This window comes from Pyxicephalus adspersus, chromosome Z, assembly GCF_032062135.1.
Source record: "Pyxicephalus adspersus chromosome Z, UCB_Pads_2.0, whole genome shotgun sequence".
Classification (NCBI taxonomy): domain Eukaryota; kingdom Metazoa; phylum Chordata; class Amphibia; order Anura; family Pyxicephalidae; genus Pyxicephalus; species Pyxicephalus adspersus.
The window spans coordinates 44,176,218-44,189,016 of record NC_092871.1 but is presented as its reverse complement, the minus strand read 5'-3'; the positions used below and the strand labels follow the sequence as shown (position 1 = coordinate 44,189,016).

At 35.8% G+C, this 12,799-nt stretch overlaps 1 protein-coding gene across 1 annotated transcript in view; it reads left to right on the top strand.

Annotated features, from left to right (window-relative positions):
• The window catches only part of LOC140342941 (uncharacterized), a 246,050-nt gene extending 235,339 nt beyond the window's left edge, over nucleotides 1-10,711 (top strand). The window contains exon 14 of the mRNA XM_072429314.1: nucleotides 2,222-10,711. Coding sequence (XP_072285415.1) covers nucleotides 2,222-2,409 — 188 coding nt within the window. The 3' untranslated portion in view covers nucleotides 2,410-10,711. The remainder of the gene's footprint in view (nucleotides 1-2,221) is intronic.
• The last annotated feature ends 2,088 nt before the right edge of the window (nucleotides 10,712-12,799 follow it).

Sequence of the window (12,799 nt, the reverse complement as noted above, 5' to 3'; positions counted from 1 at the left end):
ATCCCTGCAGTGTAAGCTGGAGTTTTTCTTTTTTTTTTTTACTGCCTCCATGGTATGTTCTTAGACATATGAACAGCCTGGAGTATTTATTAGGGAGAAGTGTTTGGTGCAGCTGGTCACTGTATGAAAAAATGAGGGCACGTGACACTCACATGTTCAGCAAGGAGCTTGGCAGCATGGATTGTACCGTGTTTCCCCGATGATAAGGCATCCCCATCAAATTAGCCACCCCCCGATCTTTGCTCAAACAACTAAAATAAAGCACCCCCCGCAAATAAGACATCCTCCGATACCTGATACTGTGTGCCTCTGTGTGACTCCTCGATGCTGGCTGCAGTGCAGAGTGAAACTGAAAGTAACTTCAAAGGACAAGCAAGCTGCTGATCCCTGCCCTAACGGAGTCTGTTACCCGGCGAGTCAGTGATCAGAAGGGGACAATCAATGGCACATGAGTGATCAGAAGGGGACAATGAATGGCACAGAGTGATCAGAAGGGGACAATCAATGGCACATGAGTGATTTTCAACAATAAATGTGTACAGTAGTCTTCTTCATGGAAAAATAAGACATCCCCCTGAAAATAAGACCTGGGGCATATTTTGGCATTTCAAAAAATAAAGGACAGTGCCCTATTAAAAGGGAAACAGGGTATTATGATTGAAACTTTCTTTATGACTATACTGTTGGAATTTACCTTTTGACATGCAAATAAAATTAGAGTAACCCATAAAGTAAACTTTCTAATTCCTAACACTTTCTAGCACTGATTTCCTACTGGAAAACATAGGCATAACTCTTTGGAGGTCTTTTTTTCTTTTCTTTTTCTTTACTGTAAAAAAAAAAAAAAAAAGGCATATTGATTTTATGTCCTATTTATATATTCTTTGTATTGTTTTAAAAATATGTGTTCAAATATAGACCCCACAAATACTTTTATATTCTTCGCGGGGAAGTGCATATACTTAATACCTGAGGCTACAATTCATGCTCTGTTCACAATTTGTTCATGTGTAGCCACCTCATTGTTCCATAGATAGCTGAGCCTACCACTGTGAACACCCCCATCCATGATACTCAATGCAAGGAATAATGGGGCATGTAGTTTTCCTATAGGCAGGAAGCTGGCAAATTTAAGCTGTTCTGCTGCCCTCTGCTGTTCAGCCAAAATAACCAAAAGCTCCAGAAGCCTCTTAACACTTTTGTAAAGTAATAACAATTTATATAAATATAAGAAAAACAGCAAAACACTGTCTGAAAAAAAGTTCTATTTACTGATACTAGCCCAAAACATGTTTTAATGACAAATATTATACCCAGACCAAGGAAGCAAATGTAATTAGCTTTCCTTGTTAAGTATTCATAACAGGTTTTTGTATTTTTGTAAATCTCTTTTAAACATCTCTTTTTTTAGAGAAATTTCCAGAAGTGCCCTAGATAGTTATAACCTCTTTCCATATTGCCCTTGAGTTGAAAATTCAGCAGCAGAAAAGATGTGATCATTTACGTTAACAAGACAAAGGATTATTATTTCTAGTGCTAGATAGCAGTTTTGCAAATGGAGAGGTCAACGCATAATGCATCTTATTTGCATGAGCTTAGCAGGTTTTTCGGGGGCCACAATACAGTATTATTATTTCTTCCACACTTATTTCAGATATTATTTCTTCCACACTTGAAGCTTGAAACTTGAAGAAAACATAATTAATTTCACACCTAAGGAAAATGCAATTAGTTAAGTGAATCTTGTTTTTTAACCATCATACACATGTAAAACCATGATAATAAATGTTGAAAATAGGAAAACTTTAGATTTAGGGATAAACTGAGGGTTCCAAAATGCATCAGCATAGTGCAGTCACCCTACCTAGGCATTAAGGATAGAAGTAAAAGTGTAAGTTAGATATATATTGTTTTCCCTTTTTTATTCTCTATTTTAGATGGGGGCAGGGGTGTATCTACATTTAGTTGGGCCAGTTGAGTAATGTTGCACACAAGTCCACTTAAACAACAGCCTTGTTTAAATGTAATGCATGAAGTTATTATTTTTTGTCCTATCAATATATATCAGGAAAAGACAAAAAGGTATTTTCCAAATTGGTAAGAATGTTTATAGTAAGTGATCTATAGCCTGTCTGAAATAGTCTGTATGTGTTTATAGTAACAACATGATTTTACCTTTTCATACAAATACCTAATTTCGGACTGTGTTTATCTTTTCCAGCTGGTGTTAGCTGCCCTCGTTCAGTACCTCCAGCATATCCGCCGCCTCAGGAGCCAGGGGCCATCCAAGGACAGTATATGGTGACCGACGGCATTTCACAGCCACAAGTTTTTGAGTTCACTGAACCTAGGAGAAGTCAATCCCCATTCTGGCAAAACTTCAGCAGGTTGACGCCTTTCAAAAAATAATACAGAAATTTAAATATATAAATATATATTGGGAGAGGAGTATAAAAATTAGAAAAAAAAGAAATTATATTTATAGATGGACCTTTTTTGGAGAAGCACTGTTGCAATTATACTATGAAAGGACCAAAAAAAGAAAGAAAAAAAAAGAAACTAACAAAAAACTTTTTACTCCTTAAAATATTTCATATTATTTCCCCCGCCCCCTACCATCATCCCGGTCGGACATCAGGAACTGCTCTGCTTTGAAAAGCTCCATGAACCATTTTCTCTCTCTGTAGAGTTTTATTCACAATCAGAAGACTTTTGCCGTTTTTCAACTCGGACTCTGGGACCTTCCTTACTCTTCATGTTAGTGACCACCTATGTTTCTGGTTTCTAGTGGAACATGCACATTTTGTTTAAAAGAACATTCTAATTCAGAAAGAAAACATGGTGATAAAAGGAAAGTGTTCAAAATACACAAGCTGCTTTCATGTCATGATATCCATCAACAAACATCCCCACTCTTTCAGATCCATAGGGATTGCCTAAGAGCCGATAGTCCCCCTGGTGTTGGAATGTGCCTCATTTTCATTACTTCCTCAAAGCAACCATTTTTAAAGAGGTCACATTCTCAACAAAGCACTGCTGCACAAAAAAAATGACAGGGGAAGCTTATAGAATGCATAGGCTAGGTAGAAGCAGTGTCTGGAAGTAGAAAAGAGGGACAGCACCCTACTCTGGCTGTGCATTGGTAAAAACTTTTCTTATTTGTATCTTTGTTTACAAGGTATGAAGGGAAGTAGAAATTTTGCTTTCTCACCTAGCAGTCCTCCACTATTGTAGCTGTAGCAGAGCTTTGTAGTTCCCAGTAAGTCTGCTAGCCACTGTGCAGTCCCTTTTTCTTTAACTGTTCCATAAATGTTCTGGGATAAGGATAAAACATGGCTTGCTATACTTTTATTACATTGTGATACCTAATTTCTTGTTCTTCCCAAAGAGTATGGATTTTACTGTTTTCATTTTCTTTTCTGTTGAATTATGTTACTTCAGTCACCTGAATGAAGAAGTCTGAAGCAACCTATTTTTTTGTAGCGGGTCACTGTTATTTTTTTGGGGGGTCACTGTGAGCTTTGTAACTAAAACGTGAAAAAAAAAGATCAGTTGCTTGATATCCGTACACATTTGGTGATCGTTCAATGCTGCATCCACATTTTTGCCTGAAGCCATGCTTGCTTGGAAGAAGCAGTGGTTAGTGCTATACTTCCTTGTCTGAATGGCAATATTGTCTTTGCTTACAGTCCTGGTGCTGTCTGGAGGTTTAAATGGTTTTATGTTGTAACAAGTATTACATATTCTCTTTGCATTATTGGGTTTATTGTACATTGCTTTTTAAAAAATACTCTGAGCTTTTTCATACTCCATGCCCTTTAGAACTCTTTATCGGAACCATTCCTTTTACCTATCTCTCACTCTTCTTTCATTGGTTACTTCATTATTTCAATGTAAATATATGAACACCTAGGTCTCCTTTTGTATAGTTCCTCTGCACCTGTTCTGCATTCCCCCATAGTTAGTATTCAGTGGAGTGCCTCTTACCATGCTGCAGACAATGTAGACTCATTCATTTAAATGGGTCTGCTTTCCCCCAGAGTAAAGAGGAAGACAGTGTCAAAGCTTATTAAACAGTTGCCTTTGTTTCATCTATCAGATTGCTTTCCCAAGGTGCTCCTAACATTTTGTTTGTATGGTCCGGCTGGTTTTTCCATTTCCCCAATGTCTTGCTACACTTCATCTTTTCTTACAACACTTTGATGATCGAGTCTAGTCTGCTAGCACACTACTGCCAGCTGTACCCACCTCTCACTGTGCTGAATGATACTGTGTCAGGTTCCCTGGGACTGGCAGTTTATGGACCACCAGCAGGAATTAGAAGTTTAACTCATGAGATTTGAAGGTGCATCCACTCTTGTAGCTAATACATTTTTGGTATACTTTTACCAATATCATGAATAAATGTGAGCTTATTTAGCAATGCAGAGCTACATGAAAAGGGCAATAACCAATAAAAGTGTACGAACAATCAGCTTTTTTAAATTATTTCTTTTAAAAAGTTATTAAGGTCAAGTCTGATTGTTTGCAGGGGGTTACTGCACTTTCAGCATTGCTCCCTGCTCTGCCTTACTAAATAAGTCCATTAGATTTCGTTCACATGATTTAAGGACATGACATATCAATTCTGAAATCTGTTATTGTCTCGTGTAGAGACTGAAAGATGATTAAGCTTCTCATGACATGAGCTGCATGTCTACAAGCTGCATCCTATGATTTAAAGAAGGTTTTCTAGATTGAGGAGGTCTATGAAATATGTAACGAACTGAAGGTGATTTCAGTGCAGAACACATACACACAACAATATGTGCACTGATATCTACTCGTTGGTGTATTACACCCAATGAACCTGTGACAATCATACGAACAGAATGAACAATGAATGTAATGTGGCTATTGCCAACGGAGTAAAGTAGACTGTAGTATTTATCTTAAAAAAAAACTGCAGTCGTAAACTTGTATCATATTCCTTATTCAGGGAATAAAAACACCTAATTTCCACATAGAGCACAAATAATTAAATATATATATATATATATATATATATATATATATATAATACTTTTATTTTTTGTTCATTTTTTAATCCTTGTCAGTTATACATTGTGGTATATCAACTATATACTGAGACAAACAAAAAAAACTTAGTTTGGACATTGCAGTGCTTGGCCTGCATTAAATAAAATTTTAGGCCATGTGAAATTCTGGAAACTGTGCCTCTCTTTATGTACAAAAGCTTATGTTTATGCCCTGCTTCTCAATGCCAGGTGATGTGATGCTTTTATAACTTGATTGTGCAAAAGGGTCACTGTATCTTCTGTAAATGGATGTGAACCGGTTGAGCTGTACTAGTGTGCTGTAAGATTGAATGCACCTTCCTGGTAGCAACACCTAGCTTTCATAGAAATATGCATATCTGGACTTTCTACCTCTTTGGATTTCTCTGTTTGGTGTTAGACATCTGCAGAAGATTCAGAGACTTTACATTTTAGGACCATTTCTAAATCAAATGATATAGTTGGGCAAGAATGTTACACTTTTATATTTATTTCTCTTCCATTTTTACATTTGGCCATTTAAACATACTACTAAATCCCAAGTGTGAAAAAGCATTAAAGCCCAACTACATCCAAAAAGTATTTTGTTTTGGAGTCGGTAAACGTGTGATAACACTTGTGAGAAAATGCTTTCCTCCTGTTCCAACAACCCCACACAAGAAATGATCAGAAAGGAAAGAGGGATTACAAGGGCAGAAAGACATGGACACCAGAGGGTTTCAACCTTTCCCTGCCCTACCAAAATAAAAAGATTTTTAGTTTGTTGTCTCTGTCCTAGAGACATTTCCCGTTCTTCTGACTGCCTGGTCTGGAAGTTAGCAAAAATCTCTCCTGTGGGGATACGTAACACATTATAACTAAGAAAGCTAACCCTTCATCACTCTATCCACAAAGAAATGATTGAGGCAATGGATAGAAGTAGATTTTATAACTGGATAGTTTGGGGAATGAAAAATCCTTTGGGGTGATCAGCTCACCTTATGGGGGACAAGGATACTCTTCAAATAAGTACTGTTTGCAACTTTTTATATAGTAGATAGCCCTACTAAAAATGGTGTTAGGTGCGGAAATACTTTGCTTTCTATAAAATGCTGCCGCATAATAATAATTAGAAGGGAACTAACACTAGTGTGTAAAATCCCTTGCTGCTCCGGAGTTACAAAGAAACTCATGATCACAGATTACAAAAACAGTGCCAGAACAAAATGTTGTGCAGTAGAGACTGATCTCTCTAATATCTAAGTTAACTTAGCTTATAAATTCTGTAAAATGGGTCATTAGGTATTTTGCATGCTAGTGCTCTCTCTTTTTAGTCCATTCTATGCTATGGAATTGTCTTCTTCATGCTTATGTTAGAAAGAAATACAAGAACCTGTACTGAGCAAATGTTGGATTTAAAGTTGGAGTACAGATAGAAAATATGATAATTTTGGAATTAATGTTTTAATAATTATGTTTTCCTCAGCTGACAGCCCTTATCTATGAGTGACAAGTAACACAAACTTTTTGTAAAGATCTTACACAATAAAGTAGTAACATTTTTGCTTACCTTGAACAGTTCCTAATTGTACACAGATGAGAGCCAGTTTTATTACTGACTTGCTTGTAGTGATGAAAAACTGCTATACAAACCTGACTGTCCAGCCTATTATCCTGCCTATAACTGGTAATCATTAAGTAAAGTTGTTTCTGATAAGGTTGGGCTGTTGTGTATTGCACATTTTACCAACCTTTAGTGATTAGCTTTATCCTCTAAGTCTTACTTCTGTACCTTAGAAAATAAGCAAACTGTAACATGTTTTTGTAGATAAATTGCAATACACACTTGTACAAAACTGGTCTAGTGTTTCCATAAAATGTCTCACAGTGGCCCTGATTTTGCCCATTATGAGCAGCTTAAAGAAATGTGCAATCTGTTAATTTAGCGAAATAGGACTATTTGATTTTTTTTTTTTTTTTTTTTTTTGCTTTGCCTTAGTGTCCTGCAGCTTGTCTTAAGCAATCATTGGAGAGGTTAACTGTACCCAGGGTAGTAGTGCATTTTTCCAGCAATGTACAAAGTGGAGTACTCTCTATATACGTGCTGCTACAAAAACATCTCCTTTTTTAAATCAGCATCTTTAATCCTCAGCCATTAGTGTACAGTACAGTAGCCTTTATATTTATTTAGTCATAGATTTGTGCCATACTGTATAAAAGATATACCTACTTATGTCTAAACTACTTATATAAATGCAGAGAAGCCATTGTTATAATGTGCCAAAACAGTATTGTGCCACATATTACTAATACAGGGAAATGCTGGGGGTTGAACTCCTAGTATTATGTTGAGTTTGGATTATTTGTACTTTAAAATGATCCCTCAAGCATTCATGGTGAAAAGACCATTTTAATTGCATTTAGGATATAGTATACTGCACCAGGTGTTAAATAACATTATTGTACAGCATGGTAAGGAAGCAGGGTGTTTATCCAAACTTGGTGCTATGTTTAATTGTTAGTTCATGTTTTCACTAGTAAACCACTGAATCACCTTCCACCTACTTCTAAGTTTATTAAGATATTGTATGGGAAACTATGTGTGGGTCTTTCATACCGATAGGGCAGCAAACAGTAACCTGTGTCTGGTATTTTCTAGCTGGAAGGGGATCATAGAACGTATAGTTTTTAAATTTCTCAGGAGACAGCGGATGTTTAGTGCTAGTATAAAGGTACCCTGAAACCTGTTCTGTCAATAATTCTAATGTTGATTATTATTTATAATGGACTTGGTATTTTTTTACAAAGAAAAAGGAAATCTGAAAATGGACCTTATGAGAGTGGCAGCACTATATGTACCACTGGCTTCTTAAAATTTTGCTTCAGCTATCCCTGAAGCCAGTAAGCTTGGTGCATGTACAGTATGTAATAATTTTTCTGTACGTCAGAGATAAGGCAATACATGACCTTCTCTACCTTGTGAGATTCAATGAAGACATGCATTAGCTCCAACTTGAAAGAAAGTTATTTTTATCCAGGATGTGCCTACTTTCGGGGGCTGTTGGGGCAAAATGTATACTTAGTTTCAGGTTATTATTGAACTTAACAATAAAAAACAATAATAAAGAAAGATGTTAATGCAGTTAAATATAATAAACAGAAATATGACAGTAACTTGTCAAATTTTATCTCTACAGACCTCTGCAAAATTATGTGGTTATTTCTTTGGTGTGATCACTTCTGTGATCAAGAAGTTACAGAGCTTGGTGTGCACACAGATCATGCCATTATTTGGTTTAGTGTTCTGTAAATTCTTCTACTAGACGTACAGTGCACAAACTGCACTTAGATTAAGTACCCTCTATGTAGCTTTAGGACGTTCAGTACAGCAAATGGGTATAAAGTCCAACTTGCATAATTCAGCTCCCATGTAACCTGAGGAGTAACTATATTGGGATGCCTGTTATCAATCAAACTAGTGTTAAACCTGAAATGATTGTCACATGATTAAGGCAGTTTTCAGTTAGATCAGTTGTGGCAGTCACATATCTGTTCTTCATAGTAATGGTAATTTTGCATAGGTAATATAGTAAATAGAAATCATGTGCACTTCAGCTAGGTACCAGGTACCTGGACCCTTATATTTCTCCTGATTTATAACCTGTAGATACCTCCCTATAGTCCAACCCCTTATCTAAATATACATGTTATTCATAGAAATATTTAATCACATTTTGTGTGACAGACTAATATTTAATTAAAAACTTTTTTCTTCATCCCACAGCAATGTCATCTTAAAGACAGGTTTTCTCTAGAAGGTTCAGTGAAGGGTTATGAAGTTGGGTATTTAGGTTCCCTGGTTATATCATATTCTGTATATTTTACTGAATCTTATAATACATTGACATTAGAAGTCAGAGATGTGAAGTTATGGATCTGTGCACCACCATATGACTTTGCTTTCTATTTATGGGTTAAGAGACACCTAGGATTGTATAAGTAGGTATTTGGTGTGTGTAAATTATAGTGCTTACTTTGAGGTGGCACATAGGTGGTGGCAAATAGCATTGCAGCATATTTTACTAACCACTAGTGAAAAGTATAAAATAAATCCTGCACAAGTAAATGAAAACACTTTATTCATTTGTGTGCCATGGGAATTTCCTGTGTGCACTATACTCACCCGTTGATGTCTCATCATTGCATGGTCTTTAATCAATTCAAATAATTATTGTACCAGTGCCAAACAAAGCCTTCTAGATGTATCCCACCTCTCCTCTGATTTTCTGGTGATGTGTCATGACTGCCAACAGGTGCATATGTACCCGCTTTCCTAAAAGCAGATGAACAATCTCTCTCTAAGTCTCGACAACTGGTATGGTGATGTCTTGCTGGAGATATTGACAAATAGCCTTTAGGTTGGGCTTCTTGCTTCCAGCAAGCTAAATCCTGAAGTATCTAAAGGTCAAGGCAACCTGCATGTTCTGTACCCATTCTAGTATTAATTTTGTCTTGTCTACAACTTTTCAAAATGTTTGTAGACTATTAAAGACATTGTGCACAAAGCTTCTGAAGGAAAAACAATATACATCAGCTGAAGCTTTCTACCTTGCAAGCACCTATACGTGTAGATGATGACCATGTCAGTCATTTTGTGTTTTCCGTGGGTTTCATCCAAGATGTCTCCTTTGTGCTTCACAGTCCAAATTTTCATGTAGGCAGCACAAACCATATCTTTGTAACTGAATGTGAGAGAGGTAAAGCGGAGTATGTGTATAAACTAGAGCCTGCAAAGGAGCGAAGCTTATTTTTGTAAGAGTGGTTGTACCTTTTGATGACTGGCTCTTGTATATAAGAAAACATCCAACTCGTGTTTTGTTGCAAACCATTGCAGATTCATGCACCCTTTTGTAAATATAATGCTTACATATATTATAACACAGGAAAGAGTTTTATTTCAGCTACATCCTCAGTATTATTGAATCTTGTACTTGTGTTTTTCATTATTTTATCTATTTACATGTCTCTGTTTATTAATGCTGATATATTATTTGCAGCTACATTTCAGGGAACTTATAATAATCTCTCGTAGCTACAATAAGTTCTGCATGATACCACACTTGAGTTTACTTTTTGTTTCATTGAGCAAAACGAAACACAGGTGGAAATGTATTTGGATCAATATCATTGTGATTTTTTTTCAGTACACAGGAAAAAAAAAGTCGGTCTGCACTTCTTGTTCTAAGCCAAAAAAGTCCTTGACTTTACTGCTCGGGTTTAATTCAAGTCAGAACAAAGAGGTCTGTTATTTAGCTACTGTTTCCAAATGTTTTGTCTCCTAAGTTATGTTATAAAGGGTTTGGCACTGTCAAACAAGTGTAAAAGTTTTATGTAAAGGAAACTTAAAAAAAAATGTGTCAGAAAACACTGAGCCTTATGAGAAAAAAAAATATTTATGGAGAAATAAAAATGGAAAAGGCATTTTTAAAGTATTTTTAAATATTTTATTTATGTAAACAAAAACAAAATGAAAATTAAACGTGTTGGATCTTACTGCTAAAAAAAAAATATGTGCATCCTAAAATGTTTTTTAAATGTCACTAATAGCCCAGCTTCAATGCCTAGGCATCTGTTTTGTACAAAATAAACTGTTGTTCATCTGTTATGTACCTCAAGACGAATAGAAATATTGTCTGTCACTTACCTTTCTAGCCTATGAGTGAAGGTTGAAAATCCTTCTCAGGTGACACTACAATCTTCATTTTTTCTACTGAAGCAAATCCTATGTGCGTATCATGTCAATAGGAAGATAACTTGTCATCTGCACACAGCGCAAGCAGCTATTGTACTGAATGAACCAAGTGCATGGCACAATCTCAGTATACAGCCGTAAAAATCAGTATAGATAATATGTACTATCATGAAGAATAGATTTGTCATTTTCATAGGGAATCTGGTGTAGTGGCTTTCACTGACCTCTGAGCATTGAGAGTTGCATTTACCAAATGCCAATTTCCATTGTAGAAGAGTGCCTTAAAGCTGATTCAAAAAATAACACAGCAGTGACTAGATAGAACAGGGGCATCATCTCACATGATACAATAAACCGTCTACATTGTACAAGCTTGAAATTGCTCTGCTCCATGTGGCATGGAAAGCTGCACTTCAAAACCAACAAATAAATGTGTCACCTGCCTGGTTTTATAGTATAGCAGAGGTGTCTAAAACACAATATTGTTAGTACATAATAAAAAAAATCAGTAGGTAAAACAGTGACTATATAATATTCTGTATTTAAATGTCCTATTGATTTATGTTCCTGGAGTCCTATTCAAATTGTGATATCAACTGCACCCTTATGCAGCCCGCATAAATCCACAGCACCAAACATAACCACTGTTCAAATATGGATAATGGTATTTGCACCTAAGGTGTACCCATATCTGATTTGGCTAAGTCACTAATCTGCAGGCTTTTTCTGCAATAAAACAGATATTGAGTACTGTATATACTTGAATATAAACTAAAATTTTATTCACTGGAAAATGTCATTCATAATCTTAGTTTATACTCAGGTCACACCACCAGATGTCCCTGTAATCTCATGTAAAGTGTATAACAAACTCTAGCAATCTGAAACATTAATATTAGAGTTTAGTACACACTTTACATGAGGATACTGTGGGAAACAATAATGCACAAAGGGTCATTTATGAGTATGTGATCCATTATAACTAAAAGTACAAAATACTTTAACATGTAAAATAAAATAGACTGAAGTTGTATGTTTTAATTTTTCCCATTTTCAATAACTGATTTAAAAATAGCTCTATTCACATCAATTGTATTTGCATTTCTGTAGATTACTGTTTTAAATGTTAGCCACATACACATTTTATACCCTAATTTTACACAGTTTTTTTCAGATAAATGTAGGTACCTTGCTTTTTGATCTATTTATTTTCAAGTATATAGTCTGTGTCCCATTACAAAAAAAATCTTAGTTACTGAATTAATAAAATAAAAAAAAACAACCCTGTAAAAGTGAAAAAAATATATGCCAGCCTGTCTTGATACCTGTTAAGCCTCTGATGCACTTCAGGGTGTGTGTGAGGTACCTACATTTCCCTATTCAGTACTCTGCTTCCATTTTTGGCTCCTGCTTCCATGGTGTATTCTATGACATGGTAGTAACATAGCAGCCAAGTGGAACCTATTAGATGATTCAGATTCTGCCAGTGTTTTTGCTCTGCAGGGGAGTAATGATCTGGGAATGAGTGGTGAAAAAGGTTAGAATCAGTTCTAATCTTTTGTGGGTTGTTCTGTTTTAAATATTTACCTTTGTAGCAACTAGTAGTATTGCTTTGATAAACACGACCCCTACCAGTTCACCTGAACTTGTTTTACCTTTAGGCACCAGACCACAATGCTCTACATAATTAAATGCCTGTAAATGAAGTAAAATCTTGTTCACTGGGTTGTGTGCCTTAAGTAATTAATTGCCTATATATTGGGAACGCATTACAATAATGTTCTATATTGCATTGTTTTACTGAAAGGAAAAAATGAAAATTCAATCACTGCACTCTCTAATTTGAATACTTTTTCATGGTCATGTGGATACTTTACCACTCCCAGGACCACAGGATACTTTGGCACCCCTATGATCATGTGTAGTTACTGATATGTTATTTCAATAACTACACCCTAATTCCAATAATAATTGCCCATCGCTACAGGTTACTATACCACCCCAATGATCA